This window comes from Anomalospiza imberbis, chromosome 29 (assembly GCF_031753505.1).
Source record: "Anomalospiza imberbis isolate Cuckoo-Finch-1a 21T00152 chromosome 29, ASM3175350v1, whole genome shotgun sequence".
NCBI classification, from domain to species: domain Eukaryota; kingdom Metazoa; phylum Chordata; class Aves; order Passeriformes; family Viduidae; genus Anomalospiza; species Anomalospiza imberbis.
This window is the reverse complement of record NC_089709.1, coordinates 2,958,142-2,972,136: the sequence shown is the minus strand read 5'-3', so window position 1 is coordinate 2,972,136 and position 13,995 is coordinate 2,958,142. Positions and strand designations below refer to the sequence as shown.

Sequence of the window (13,995 nt, the reverse complement as noted above, 5' to 3'; positions counted from 1 at the left end):
GGCGCAGGGAGAGCGGGGGGAGTGTGGAGTGACACGGAGGGGAATATGGGGGGGAAAGCGAGGGGGACATGGGGGGACACAGCGGGGAGCATAGATGGAACCGGGGCAGACACGGGGGCTGCGGGAGTGGCATCTAGAGGGAGGACACGAGTGGGACACATGGGTGGGACACACGTGGGACATGGGGTGAGACACGGGGAGACACGGGGGATCATGAATAGGACACAGGGGTGCCACATGGGTGGGACACACGAGTGGGACACACACGTGGGACCATGGAGGGGACACAGATGGGACACGAGTGGGACACATGGGCAGGACACACAGGCAAAATACTCCTGGGACACACAGGTAGGTACACAGGGGACACAGGTGGGACACAGGAGTGGGACTGTGATGGGTCAAAGAGGGGACATACAGGTCGGACATGGATGGGACACATGGATGGGACATGGACAGGACAGTGGGTGGGGTTTGGGTGTGTGATCCCCCCGTGGGACACAGGGACAGGCGGGTGGCACTGGGGGCTGTGACAAGCAGTCCAGCCCTACGTCCCCTCTGTCCCCTCTGCGTGTCCCTCTGTGCCAGCACCCTCCGCTCACCCTTCCCCGTCCCAGCTCCCACTCTCTAATCCCATCCTAAATGTGTCCCCACATGGGGACATCCACCAGTGCCATGTCCCCATCCCGCGGGCTGAGCCGGAGCTGGGCCACTCGCCAGCCTGGGGGGACAGGAGGGGACACAGCAGGATGTGTCCTGGATGTGTCCCAGGCGCAGAGCCGGGATCGAGGGACGAGCAAACCCCGCACGTGTGACACCAGCCTGGCCACACGGGAGCCCCGGGAACGTCACTGGGGCGATGCCCCCCCAGCGCAGCCCCCCTTGGAGGGGGTGGGGGGTTCGTGGAGCCCCCCCTGCCCGGCCTGGCCCCCTGAGCCAGGGGGACTCTGAGGACAATGCGGAGTCAGTGGGGTTAAGGGCAATAATTCTGCCATAAGCAGCTTTTGGCCGCTCCGGCCCATGTGAGCTTAGGCTGGACATCTCTGTCCAGCACTGCCACCGTGGCCACAGTGTCCCCACCGCGGCCACATCGTCCCCACTGTGTCCCCATTGTCCCCCTGCTGGCCCCCACATAGGGCTGGGCACCCCAAACTGGCTGTGCCCTGGGCATGTGCCCCCCACACAGCCCCATGCACTGGTGTGGCCTCACTTGGGGGACGCAGGTGTCCCCAAACCCCACCACGGGGCACCAGGGGCAGCTGTGTGGCCCCAGAGTTTTGGAGTGACCCCACACCCTGTGGTGAGCCCCCTTTCCAATTCTGGTCACATCTGGGCAGGGCACAGCTGGATTGCCAGCAGTGCCCAGTGTCACCATGCTGGTGTCACCACCCCAGTGTCACCACCCTGGCACCTTGTCCCCCAGGGAGGATGGTGACATTGTGGCATTCCAAAGGAACTTTTGGGGGACTGTGAAGCTGCTGGTTGAGGCGCTGGCCCCAGTTGTGCCTGGGGCTCTCCCAGCCATGTGCCACCCGCCCGGAAACGGGGACGGTGACACTGCTTCCAACCAGGATTTAAATGCCACCAAGGTTAGGAGCAGCTGAGAAGAGATTTCCAGGATTGGATTTTTGGATGGAGATGTCTCAATTCCGGCTAAGCTACACTTTAAGCATCAACGTCCCGGGTCGGCCCCCGGGCACTGACACGGTTGTCACCCTCCACGTGGCCTCGGGGCTCTGGCGGGTGACAAGCTCTGGGGGTGCTCTGTGGGGGCTGCTTGTGGTCCCTGAAGGATCCCAGAGCCAGAACCACCCAGAGCTATATCCCATGGGACCCCAGAAACAGCACTTTGAGGGAACCTAGAGCCAGGACTCCAGAACCAGGGTCCTGAGGGACCCTAGAGTCAGGACCCAGAGCCACAACCCAGACCTGGGATCCCAAAGCCAAGGCCCCTTCAAAGCCAGGACTCCAAAGCCAGAACCCAGAGCCAGTACCCAGAGCTGGGACTCCAGCTGACCCCCAGAACCAGAAGCTTGAGAGACCCCAGAACAAGTAGCCTAAAGGATCCCAGAGCCAGAACCCAGAGCTGAGACCCCAAAGCCAGAACCCAGAGAGACTCCTGAGCTGGGACACCAAGGTATCCCAGAACCACAACCCTAAGAGACCCCAGACTCAAGATCCTGGAACCAGGACCCTGAAGGATCCCTGAGCCAGGACACAGAGCTGGGACATCAAACCAGGACTCAAAAGCCAGGATCCAGAGCCAGGAGGCAAGAGCTGGGACCCCAAGGGACCCCAGAGCCTGGATCCCAAATAACCCCACAATCAGGACTTTAAATGACCTCAAAACCAGGGCCCTGAGGGAGCTCAAAGCCAGGATCCAGAAGTAGAACCCCGAGGAACCCCAAACCCAGGACCCCAAAACCCAGGATGCAGCTGCCAACCAAGCCAGGTCTGGGGGTGCCCAGCAGAGCCTTGGCCAGGCATCCCCCAATGTGTACCCCAAAACCAGACCTGGAGAGAAGCCAAGCCACAGGCCAGTCCTTTAATGCAGGAGGGGACAGCTGGGGCTGGGCACACCTGGCACTTTGAGGTGCCCAATTCCATGGATGCCATCCATGTGCTCAGGTCTCCTCGCCAGTGCTGTGGAGGGGCAAATACCACCGGTGAGCCAGGACTGTGGACATTTGGGAGTCAGAGCTGGGGGAGGGGACCCCCATGATGACACCCTGGGGAGGCTGGCACCTACCACAGGCACTGGCAGAAGCGGAGCACGGCCTGCTCCTGCTCTGCAGTCTCGATGGAGCCGGGTCGGAGGCGCCGGATCTCGCGGATGGCGTCACCAGCGGCCAGGTGCTGCTCCTTGCACAGGTAACAGGCCAGCAGCGTGCCCGTCCGGCCGTGGCCCAGCATGCAGTGCACTGCCACGGCCTGGGCACAGGGACATGGCGGGTGGGTGGCACTGCTGGACACTCACATGCCCCCCTGGGTGACAGGTGATGCCCACTTTGGCGCTGCCCTCATGGAAGTTCTGCCTGGTGTCACCTTCTCTCACCCCCTCCCCTCATCTTCCCACGTGTCCCCTCTCGAAGTGTCAACCCCCTGAGATGTCACAACTACCAGGTGTCACAGCCTTACCACAGGTGTGTGTTGCCCTCCAGGTGTCACCCTCCCAAGGTGTCATTCCTCAAGTCATGTCCCCCTCCCAAGGTATCTCCCCCGCTGAGGTGCCACTCCCCCGAGATGTCATCGCCCTCCACCCCCTCCAAAGTGTCCCCCACCACCAAGGTGCCATCCTTCCAAATGTCCCTCCTCAAGGTGACCCTCCCACTGAGGTGTCACCCCCCCACCCAAGGTATTGCCCCCTCAAGGTGTCATCCTGCTGAGGTCTCCCTCCACCCCTCAAGGTGTTCCGCACCCTGCGATGCCACACCCTCAAGGTGTCCCCTAAGTGTTCCCTCAGATGTCTTCCCTAGTGTTCCCTCCTGTGGTGTCTCTCCAGGGAATACATGGGTGTCTTCCCCCAGGTATCCCCTCCTAGATTTCCCCCCCTCCAGTGTCACCACCCCAACTGCCCCCTCCAGTCTCCCCCAGCTGTCCCCCAGGTGTCCCTGGCCATACCTCCCCGCGACCATTGGCCTCCTCCACGATCTGCAGGAAGCTCTGGATCTGCTCAGGGCTCGGGGGGGTGAAGTCGGCCACGCGGAGCCGGTGGAGCTGGATTTGGGGACAGCAGCCGTGGTGGGGTGGGGCCCGCTCGGTCAGGGACACCAGGTGTCGCACGCCGCGCTCCCGCAGGTACCGGTAGTGCCCTGGCTCCCGTGGCATGGCCAGCCCCGCCAGCCGCCCCTCGACCACCCATGAGAAGTTCGGGGGCTTGCATGCACCCATCGCCTGTGGGGACAGGGGACACTGCTGCTCAGGGGACTCCTGGGGCAGATCCCCTCGGATCCCCCAGGTCAGGGCCCACAGGAGCCCCAAGTCAGAGTCCCCAGGTCAGGAGCCCTGGAACCCCCATTTCGGACGCCGGGACCCCAGCAAAGATCCCCTGGCCAAGACCCCCAGGTCAGCACCTCTAGGATCCCCAATATCACCCTCAGGAGAATGTGGCTAGGCCCCCAAATCAGGTCCCCAGAGACCCCCAACACCCCCTCCCCAGTAAACATGACCAAGCCTCCAGGATCCCCAGGACCCCAGTACAACCCCCTCCCCTCCAAGAACATGGCCAGGCCCCCTGGGATCCCCAGTTCAGTCCCCTGGGACCTCCTGACCAGGCCTCCATGACCCCCAAGGTCAGGACCTCAGACCCCATTACCACCTCCCCAGGGACCGCAGCATGGACCCCTGAGACCCCCAATTCCAACCCCTGGAGAACATGGCCAAACCCCCATTCAGGCCCCTGGGACCCCCAGCTCAGGCCTCCAGACCCCCCAACACTATCCCCCTGGAGAACCCGGCATGCCTCCAAAAACCCCAACACCACCCCCAAAACCCCCTGGCCAGGACCCTTGGGACCCCTAAATAAAGCCCCCAAACCCCCAGCTTAGACCCTGCCCATCAAGACCCCTGGTCCCCCAAAACCAAGCCCCTGGAGAACCTGCCCAGATCCCCAGGACGCCCAGGTCAAGACCCCCAGACTCCCCAGTTCAGACCCCCCATATCACGACCCCCAAAACCACACCCTGGAGAATGTGGCCTGGGTCCCCCAAACTCCCCTGCAGCCCCTTGCCAGGACACGTGGGACCACCAAATAAATCCCCCAGACCCCTCAATAGAGACACCTCATGTCAGGACCCCCAGGACCCCTGGGCCCCCCAAAACCACAGTCTGGAGACTGTGGCCAGGGTACCCCAAACTCCCCTGCAGCCCCTGGCCAGGAGTCCCAAATAAAGCCCAAATTCAGACCCCTCAACTGACACCCCTCATGTCAGGACCCCCACACCCATCCCTCAGGAGAGTTTAACCGGCTCCCCCAATTCAGCCCCCCCCACCTCATCAGCCCCCGAGACCCCCCTTCAGCGCCCCGGGCCCAGCTCCGGGACCCCCCCGTCCCCACAGGCCGCAGCTCCGGGGCTGGGCCCCGCTGGCCCCGGCCTTGCTCTGCTCCCCTCGGTTTCCCCCGGTGTCCCCCCGGCCCCGCCGTACCGGGGAGGCCGCGCAGGGCGGAGCGAGAGCGGGCCGAGCCCGAGCTGAGGCGGAGCCGGGCCCGAGCTGAGGCGGAGCCGGGCCGGAGCTGGGCCGGAGCCGGGCCGGAGCTGAAGGGGAGCGGGGCCGGAGCTGGGCCCGAGCTGAGGGGGCGCGGGGCTGGAGCCGGGCCCGAGCTGAGGCGGAGCCGGGCCGGAGCCGGGCCGGAGCTGAGGGGGAGCGGGGCCGGAGCTGAGGGGGAGCGGGGCCGGAGCTGAGGGGGAGCGGGGCCGGAGCCGGGCCCGAGCTGAGGGGGAGCGGGGCCGGAGCCGGGCCCGAGCTGAGGCGGAGCCGGGCCGGAGCCGGGCCCGAGCTGAGGCGGAGCGGGGCCGGAGCCGGGCCCGAGCTGAGGCGGAGCCGGGCCGGAGCCGGGCCCGAGCTGAGGCGGAGCGGGGCCGGAGCCGGGCCCGAGCTGAGGGGGAGCGGGGCCGGAGAGGGCCGGGAGAGGCCGCAGCGAGCGACGGAGGCGGCGCGGGGGTGACACAGGGGACAATGGGGACACGGGGGAGGTCGGGTGGGTGTCGGGGGGACAAGGAGGGGACCCGCGGCTGCGAGGCCGAGCCTCCGGGACACGGGGCCGTGGGACACGGAGCTGAACCTCCGGAACAGCGAGCTAGAACTCCTGGGACAGGGGTCTGCAGGACTGGGGGGCTGAATCCCCCAGGACAGGGGGCTGAGCCCCCCAGGGTTCTGGGACTGAGGCCCGCGGGATATGGGATTGCCACCCCGGGACGCTGGGACTGACCCTCGGGGCTCCAGGACTGCACCAGCAGGACACAAGGCTGGACCCTCCAGATGTGTGTGGGACACGGGGCTGTAGGGTGGAATCCCCGGAATGCAGAGCTGCACCCCCTGGGACTCCAGGGCTGAACCCCCCAAGGGCTCCAGGACTGCACCCCCAGAGCTCTGTGTCTGAATCCTCCAGGACATGGGACTGTGCCCCACCAGGACATGGGGCTGAATCCCCAGGGACATGGGGCTGCACCCCAAGAGCTCCAGGACTGCACCCCCAGGGCTCTGGGACATGGGACTGAACCTCCCCAAGCTTGGGGACACTGGGCTGTCCCAGGGCTGCCCCCCAACAGTTCTGGCTCCCTGAATTTTGCCTGGGGGCTGCCAGGGGTGCACATACCCCCCAGGACTACCCTGTCCCTAGCTCAGCCCCATGTCCCCAAACCAGAGCAAAGCACTGGGCTGGGAGCCCTTTCCCCCTTCCCCCCTCACCCTAGGGAGCTTCTGAGCCTGGATCCATCACCCGAGGCCTGCAGTGCCTTGGTTGGATTCAACCCATTCCCCCACCCCTAAACACCACCAGCACCCTAAAAACCCATTTCTCCATTTATGCGATGTTGGGTGGCTTTGGGGGAGGGGGTTACACAGCAGGGATCGGGGACACCCCCACAGCCTCAGGGCTTCAGATACACCTCGTCCACGATTTTGTAGGGGAAATTCCTCCAGCCAAAAATGGGAGTTTGGCCAGGTGTGTCATCTATGGCCAACAACACCTCCGAGTCGGAGATCCCCGTGTCCCACATGTACACGGACGAAATCTCCCCCACGAAGGACTGCTTGGCATCGAAACCACCTCCAAAGCTGTCCTGGTCCTGCCCCAGCAGGATGGACGCCGGCACTCCCACCGTGTAGCCCTTCTGCAGCCCCTTCCTTGGCCATGGCTTCCCGTTGAACCAGAAACCCACGATGCCCGTGGAGGATTCCCAGCTGACGCAGACGTGCTCGCTCTTCCCGAGAATTTCAGGCACCGTGAAGGACAAGAACTTGTTCCCCACAGAGAGCTCATATTGGCCAGGTTTGGGCTTGAAGAGGAGGATCTCGTTGCTCTGTTTTTTGGTGGCGTAGGAGAAGAGGCTGTAGGGCCGTGTGAGGTCGGTGTAGGACCTCAGGCACACGGTGAAGTTGTTCAGGGGCTGCTCCAGCTTTGCCGTCACCTGCACGTGGGCGCTTTGGGACTCTTGGGGGAACACTAACACCGAGCTGCCCAGGTCTGGGAGAGGTGAGACAGAGGTGGCTGCTCCTGCCATCGCTGGAGGTGACCTCCAGCATCAGCCCCCAGGGCAGGTGCCACTACCACCAGCTGTGGCACAGGGTGTAGAGTCCCTGCCACCCCTCACTGCTTTCCCCCCATTTCAGTCCTCAGGGTGCCCCTTTGCCATCATGTCCCCTCCTGCCACCCTTGCCAAGACCCCTTGCTGTGCCCTGCACAGCCTTCCCTTGCAGAGCTCGGGGTGCCCCTTTCACTGCATGGTTACTGTGGGCTCCCCCATACCCCCTTTGCCCCCACCCCACACCCTTTTGGCACTCAGGGTGCCCCACTGCCCCCATAACTGCCCCCCTGCATGTCCCCATGCCCCCCTCTGCACCCCCCTATCCCCATGTCCTGTGGGGGGGGGGGGTCCCAGTGTCCAACCTTGTGGGGCCGTGGGACCAAAGAGCGCAGCGAGGATGAGGAGGCAGAGCCACAGCAGCCCCATGGCACCGTCGAACCCAGCCACTGTCACCACCGTAAGAAGGGAGGACCTCGGAGCCACCCGGAGCTGCTCAGAGGCTGCTCCAAGGACACCCAAGAGTGACAGTGACTTTTGTGGTGACACTGACCTTCGTCCCCGAGCCCCAGGGCTATTGGGAAATCAGCCCGGGGATGGCGTGTGAGTGCGGGGACTGGCTTTGGGGACAGTCCCCTTGTCCCCAAGGGAGGGCCCTTCCCATTCCTGACACCACGTGGGGCTGGGCAGTGCTGGAGCCGCTGGATCTGTGTCCTGCCCATGCAAGGACGACCGTGGGACAGCTCAGGGGGTGTGGGAAGGGGAATGGGTGCCCCAGGTGTTGGTGGCACTCAGGGGGACCCTGTCCCCAGCTAGGGAACCTTCCTCATGGTGGGTTGTAGAGGTGAAGGGGTGCTGGGTGCTGGGGAGATGGGTGTGAGAGATGAGGATAAGGAGGGGACAGCGGGAACCGAGGCCACCCCTGCCCCAGACCCCGCAGTCCTCAGGCCTGCGGTGCCTCCCGGAGCCGGGGTTTCACCACCACATCTCCCTTCACCTCGTAGCTGAGGCTGTTCCAGGCCAGCAGCGCAGGCGGCAGGCGCAGGGAGAGGAAGGCTGCGCGCATCTTGTCCGGCGACAGCCCCGTGTCCCACAGGTAGATGTCGGTCAGCTCCCCCGAGAAGGAGTTGTAGAGATCGAAGCCACCACCGAAGCTGTCCTGCTCCTGCCCCAGCAGGATGGCAGCCGTGGCCCCCACTGTGTAGCCCCTCTGCAGCCCCTTCCTCGGCCAGGGCTTCCCGTTGAGCCAGAACTCGGCCACACCGGTGGCGGATTCCCAGCTGGCACACACATGCTCCCAGTCCCTGCGGCCTTCGGGGACGCGGAAGGTGACAAACTTCCCCCCCACGTAGAAGCGGTACTCCTCGGGTTTGGGCTTGAAGAGCAGGATCTCGTTGTCCTGGGCTTTGGTGGCGTAGGAGAAGAGGCTGTGGGGCCGTGTGAGGTCGGTGTAGGAGCGCAGGCACACGGTGAAGTTGTGCAGGGGCTGCTCCAGCCGCGCCCGCAGCACCACGAAGGCATCGCTGGGATCCTTCCGGAACACGAACACCTTTCGGTACAGGTCTGGGGACAACAGAGGGGACCTGCTGGGAGGCTGGGGTGTCCCATAGTCCTCTCTGACTGTCCCCGAGCCTTCCTCTATCCTCTGCTCCAGCATCCTCCAGCCCTGCTGACCGAGAGTGATCCAGGAGCTGCTGCCATGTCCCCTCTGGACCTGCCCTGTCCCATGCTGGCTTCTGTCCCCCCACGCCGATGTCCCCCCTACCTTCCTGGGCCATGATCCCCACGAGCCCGGCCAGGACGGGCAGCCAGAGCTGCAGGTGGCCCATGGTCGGTGCTGGAGCTGGGCGGGTGTGGCGCTGCTGCCGGGTTTATGTGCCCGAGGAGGGGAGGGGACTGTGGGGGGATGTCCCCAATCCCATCCTCAGCAGCTTGGCGTGCCCGGGAGGGCGATTTCATGCCCAGGGTGGGTGATTTCATGCCATCACGCGGCCAAGCCACAAGACCTGGGATCACCTGCCTGCACGAGGCTCCCCTTGGAGCTTGGCTCTGGGTGTGTGTCTTCCCCCCACCCCCGCCCCCCCAAGGGGACAGGGACCCCCCACCCGTGTGTCTACCCGGGTGGTGGGGTGGGGACACCCCGGCCACTCCTTCCCCAGGTGTGCCTGCTCTGGGCAAACTCCCATTGGAGGGATGTAGTTTGATTTGGGATCATCAGAGGGTTGCAGGGAAAGGCTCCCCTTGCCCCCCTGCCCTGAGCCACAGCTCGGGGGCATATTGTGGGCTTTGCTCTCCCTGTCCTGCCCGAGGGGACAGAGATGGAGCCGTGGACATCGGGTGGCCAGGTGTCCTGGAGTGACCATGGTGACCCAAGGGGACAGGCAGATGGGAAGGTGTTGTAGATGGGAAAGGTTTTGCCTGCCCCAGATGATGGTGCCGGGCAGAGGAGCCGGAGTCTGGGCTGGGGGTGTAGAATTCCTGCAGGGATTTGATGGATCCCCAGTTTTGGGGACAACGTGGGCTCATTCCCCACTGATCAGTCCCCCAGTTTAGTGGGGTTGAGCCCCCATCTCCTCCAGGGCTTGGCTCAGGCAGAGCAGCCCCGTTGTCCCCATCCTGTGCCCGTGTCACACCCGTGACTGCACGCGCCCGGCCCTCGTGGGCTCTAGATATAAATGCCCCCACTTCCTCCTGGCAGGCTGCACAGCTTCCTTAGGAACTTTTCCTGCCAATTTGGAGGTACAAGGAGCACACACACCCCATTTCCCGTCCCCCCATCACCGCCCAGTCCCATCCAGTCCATTAACTGGGCTGGACGAGTGCCTCTGGCAGTTGTGTTTATTGTGTGGAATTCCCACTGGATCCTCTTGGCTTGTCAGGAGAGACGGAAAAAATCCCATCATTTCCGAAATCTCCCCCTGGAGCTGGGGGAGGGGGGTGGGCCGGGGCTGAACCTCGGGGATCCCCCGGGAGTCTGGGGTGACCTCCCCAGGCAGCCTGAGGCACCCCAGGGCTTTCTGTGTTGGCCAGTTGGAGAGTCTAGCCCCAAAGAGGGGGCCGAGACCCCAAGGGAGGGGACAGAGGGCACAGAACGGGGGGTCCTGGGGGAGTGTTGGGTGTGGGACAGAGGCTGTGGGGCTGGGGGGGCACTGTGGGGCCAGGGGTCAGTGCCCAGAGGCAGGTGCCAGGATACCAAGGCTTGTGCCAGGTGGCCAGGGGTCAGTTCTGGGTGGCCCAGGCCAGGCTGGGGGTCAGTGGTGGGAGCACAGGGATTGGTGCTGGGGCATCTGAGGCTGTTGCGGGTGGGGGCAGGATCCAGGGTGTCAAGTCTGGTGCCAGGAGGCCGGGGCTCACCGCTGGGGGTCCAAGTCCGGTGCCGTGGGTCCGTTTGGTTCTGCAGTGCAGCCCCCGGAGCTCGGCAGTCCCGGAACTCAATAGCCCCCAGAGCTCGGCAGCCCCGGAACTCAATATCCCCCAGAGCTCGGCAGCCCCTGGAGTTCAGCAGTCCCCGGAGTTCGGCAGCCCCCGAGCTCAGCAGTCCCGGAGCTCGGCAGACCAGAAGCTCAGCAGTCCCGGAGCTCGGCAGACCCGAAGCTCAGCAGTCCCGGAGCTCGGCAGCCCCCGGAGCTCGGCAGACCCGAAGCTCAGCAGTCCCGGAGCTCGGCAGCCCCCGGAGCTCGGCAGACCCGAAGCTCAGCAGTCCCGGAGCTCAGCGGTCCCGGAGCTCGGCAGACCCTGAGATCAGCAGCCCCGGAGCTCGGCAGCCACGGAGCTCAACGGTCCCGGAGTTCGGCAGTCCTGGAGCTCGGCAGTCCCTGAGATCAGCAGCCCCGGAGCTCGGCAGCCACGGAGCTCAACGGTCCCGGAGTTCGGCAGCCCCGGAGCTCGGCAATCCCGGAGCTCAGCAGCCCCCGGCAGCACCGGCATCGCGGCGGCAGCGCCGGGCGAGGAGCAGCGCCAGGGGCCCGAGGCCACAGTGCAGCACCCCCAGCCCCTCGCTCAGCCCCAGCGCGAGGTCGAAGTGCTCGAAGGAGCCGCAGGTGGGCTCCAGCAGCCCGGCCTGCAGCAGGAACTCCGCGGCCAGCCCCGCTCCGTAGGGCCCCCAGAGCCCCAGGAAGAGCCAGGTGAGCCCGGCTCCGGTCGCCCAGCTCGCCCTGAGGCGCGGCACTGCCAGCGCGGCCAGCAGCAGCCCCGCGGGCAGCAGCAGCAGCAGGCAGAGGCACAGGGCCAGGTGCAGCAGGTACGCCGGTGCCAGGATGCCTACGCCGCGCTGGACGCAGGCGGTGTCCGCCGCCACGCCGCTGACCAGAGCGGCCGGCGTGGCCAAGAGCAGCGCCACTGCCCACAGGGCCACGGCCAGGCGGCGGCTCCGGGGGTCCCAGCGAGCCCAGGCGGTGCCGCAGGAGCCGCTGGCCACCAGCAGCGCCTGGGCGAAGACGCTCCAGTACCACAGGAGGTGCGTGAGGCGACACAGCCCCGTGCCAAGGTGCCAGCCCCACGCCACGCCCGCGGCCAGCGCCGGCAGCAGCGCCGCGAACAGCGCCGTGGCCAGCGCCAGCTGTGCCACCAACGCGCGGCTCTGCGGCCACCGCCACGCCTGGGGACGCTTGGCCAGGGCCACCAGCAAGGCGCCGGTGGCCAGCGCGGCCGCGGCGCAGGTGCCGGCCAGGAAAGGGGGAGCCACTCGCTGGAAGAGGGGACAGAAGCGGTTGTGGCAGGGTGTGGCGTCGTAGTCCAGGAAGGTGTCGTTGCTGAATGTGTCGTTGTAGGAGGAGAGGTCGCCCATGATTTCCTCCAGGTCCAGGGTGCCCGGGGTCTCCAGGATGCCGGGGGTCTGCGGGTGAGGAGGGGCATGGGCATCGGGCAGGTGCCACATCCCCCTGATCCCGGCCCTGGGGCTGCCCCGCTGCCGGTGCGGGGATCGCGGGCAGCCCCGGGGCGGGCTGGGCAGGGCAGGGCGAGTTATCAGGGAGGGACACACGGGGGGCACGGCTGGGACAGCCGGCCTGCGGGATGGGGCCGTTTTCTCACAGGAGGGACATGGCGAGGATGCAGAGCCCGGAGGGTGGACACAGACCCTGTGTGGGGACACGGACCCCCATGATCCTACTCAGAATTGGGGACCCTCATGTTCCTGCTCAGAACTGGGGACTCTCACGGCTCTGCTCAGTGCTGGGGACTTCTAAACTCCTAAATTCGCCTAAACCCTACTGAGCACTGGGGATTCCAGTGGTCCTGCTCAGAACTGGGGACCCCCATGATCCTGCTCAGAACTGGGGACTCCTCACTCCTCACCAGGGTCCCCTAAACCCCACTCAACTCCCCTAAATCCCATTGGGGATTCTGGTGGTCCTGCTCAGCACCAGGGACCCCTGTGATCCTCCTGAGCACTGAGGACCCTCATGTTCCTGCTCAGAACTGGGGACCCTCAGGGCTCTGCTCAGTGCTGGGGACTCCTAAACCCCTAAACTCCCCTAAACCCCACTGAGTCCTGGGGATTCCCGTGGTCCTGCTCAGCACCAGGGATCCCCTAAACCCCACTCAACTCCCCTAAATCCCACTGGAGATTCTCGTGATCCTCTTCACACCGAGGACCCCCAGCCCTCCCCTCCGTGGGGCTGGGACACCACCAGGGACAGGAATTTGGGGGGGGGGGGGGTCACTCACCACGGGGATACAGTTGCCCATGATGGGTTTCCCACGATGCTCCTCCGAGTCTGGGGGCTCTGCTGGGTGCTGGGGGTGGCAACTGGGGCTCAGGGGTGGCCACTAAGGGGTGGCCACTCGGACAGGCACCCGTAGTTCAGGGGTGGCCACTCAGGGCACCCACGTGCCAGGTGGTGTCCGGGGGTGACTTCTCTGCTCTCCCTGCCTCGGCTCCGCTCCTCCTGCTCCAAAAGGGAGCCAAGGACTGCGGGCAGGAGATAAGAGCTGCCCCAGAGCCGCCCTGCCCTCTCTCACCCTGGCACCCGGCGGAAAACAGGGAATGGCGCTGCCGGGAAAGCCACAATTTCTCGAGCAGGAAACTATCAGTTCTTGGCAGGACAACCGAAATTAATTAGGAATTGTCTTTCCAAGCGCTCCGGAGATGCTCCCGGGGCTGGCGGTGGGGTGTGCCAGCTCCAGGGAAGAGTTAGGGGTGCAGGATGGGGGTGGGCACTCAGGGGACCCCCCTGGATCCTGGAATTTCCTGGTTTTTCCTCGGGAGGAAGGAGGGCCTGGGAGGAAGGGCTCCCAGGGGTCATCCTGTGGCATTGGACTAGCTTGGTGACAGGGTTGATGGCCTTCAGGGACATCCTTATAGGAACATTCCTGGAGACGAGCAGGGCTGGGGGGCTCCGGGGTTGGGAATTAGGGTTGCTGGTGGTAATTTGGGAGGGGCTAGGAGAATGTTTTGGGGTGAAAGTGCTGGGAAGTGACAGCTTGGGAGGGGATGTGGAGCAAATTTAGGGCTGAAAGGCCTGGGGAGCTCCAGGGGTTGGGAACTGGGGGCACTGCTGTTTGGGGAGGGCTGGGGGCCAGGATTTGGGTGTCTCTGAGGAGCAGATTTGGGGGTGAAAGGGCTGGGAGCCTCCAGGGTTTGGGATTGGGGGTTTACTGCTCTTGGGGGGGAACTGGGAATTTGGGAGGGGCTGAGGGTCAGGGCTGGGGAGGTTCTGGTGGGTCTGAGGGGCTGGGAGGGCATTTGGGAGTAAAAAGGTTGGGGCGAATCTGGGAATTAGCAATTTGGGGAGGGCTGAGGGGCAGATTT

General features: G+C 65.0%; 4 protein-coding genes across 4 annotated transcripts; all 4 read right to left on the bottom strand.

Moving 5' to 3' along the window:
• Nucleotides 1-2,531: 2,531 nt before the first annotated feature.
• On the bottom strand, nt 2,532-3,953 carry DUSP23 (dual specificity phosphatase 23). The gene is made up of 3 exons (XM_068174838.1): nt 3,622-3,953; nt 2,750-2,931; nt 2,532-2,643 (listed from the first exon to the last, which is right to left on the bottom strand). The coding sequence occupies exons 1-3, from the start codon at nt 3,889-3,891 to the stop codon at nt 2,625-2,627; spliced, it is 471 nt and encodes a 156-aa protein (XP_068030939.1). The 5' UTR covers nt 3,892-3,953; the 3' UTR covers nt 2,532-2,624.
• Nucleotides 3,954-6,506: 2,553 nt separating this feature from the next.
• On the bottom strand, nt 6,507-7,765 carry LOC137463567 (serum amyloid P-component-like). The gene is made up of 2 exons (XM_068174836.1): nt 7,610-7,765; nt 6,507-7,186 (listed from the first exon to the last, which is right to left on the bottom strand). The coding sequence occupies exons 1-2, from the start codon at nt 7,671-7,673 to the stop codon at nt 6,591-6,593; spliced, it is 660 nt and encodes a 219-aa protein (XP_068030937.1). The 5' UTR covers nt 7,674-7,765; the 3' UTR covers nt 6,507-6,590.
• Nucleotides 7,766-7,819: 54 nt separating this feature from the next.
• Nucleotides 7,820-9,088, bottom strand: LOC137463566 (serum amyloid P-component-like). Its single transcript, XM_068174835.1, has 2 exons — nt 9,010-9,088; nt 7,820-8,807 (listed from the first exon to the last, which is right to left on the bottom strand). Exons 1-2 carry the CDS (start codon nt 9,071-9,073, stop codon nt 8,188-8,190), a joined length of 684 nt encoding a protein of 227 aa, XP_068030936.1. The 5' UTR covers nt 9,074-9,088; the 3' UTR covers nt 7,820-8,187.
• Nucleotides 9,089-11,137: 2,049 nt separating this feature from the next.
• ACKR1 (atypical chemokine receptor 1 (Duffy blood group)) lies at nt 11,138-13,589 on the bottom strand. Its single transcript, XM_068174830.1, has 2 exons — nt 12,912-13,589; nt 11,138-12,078 (listed from the first exon to the last, which is right to left on the bottom strand). Exons 1-2 carry the CDS (start codon nt 12,930-12,932, stop codon nt 11,146-11,148), a joined length of 954 nt encoding a protein of 317 aa, XP_068030931.1. The 5' UTR covers nt 12,933-13,589; the 3' UTR covers nt 11,138-11,145.
• Between the last annotated feature and the right edge of the window lie 406 nt (nt 13,590-13,995).

Excerpts from the sequence above, each read along its gene's own strand:
- DUSP23 (XM_068174838.1), bottom strand. The coding sequence starts at position 3,891 with ATGGGTGCATGCAAGCCCCCGAACTTCTCATGGGTGGTCGAGGGGCGG. Across the intron at positions 2,932-3,621 it reads AGGCCAATGGTCGCGGGGAG|GCCGTGGCAGTGCACTGCAT; the intron begins GTATGGCCAGGG and ends CCCTGTGCCCAG.
- LOC137463566 (XM_068174835.1), bottom strand. The coding sequence starts at position 9,073 with ATGGGCCACCTGCAGCTCTGGCTGCCCGTCCTGGCCGGGCTCGTGGGG. Across the intron at positions 8,808-9,009 it reads GGGGATCATGGCCCAGGAAG|ACCTGTACCGAAAGGTGTTC; the intron begins GTAGGGGGGACA and ends TGTTGTCCCCAG.
- LOC137463567 (XM_068174836.1), bottom strand. The coding sequence starts at position 7,673 with ATGGGGCTGCTGTGGCTCTGCCTCCTCATCCTCGCTGCGCTCTTTGGT. Across the intron at positions 7,187-7,609 it reads TGGTCCCACGGCCCCACAAG|ACCTGGGCAGCTCGGTGTTA; the intron begins GTTGGACACTGG and ends CACCTCTCCCAG.
- ACKR1 (XM_068174830.1), bottom strand. The coding sequence starts at position 12,932 with ATGGGCAACTGTATCCCCGTG. Across the intron at positions 12,079-12,911 it reads TGGGCAACTGTATCCCCGTG|ACCCCCGGCATCCTGGAGAC; the intron begins GTGAGTGACCCC and ends CCTCACCCGCAG.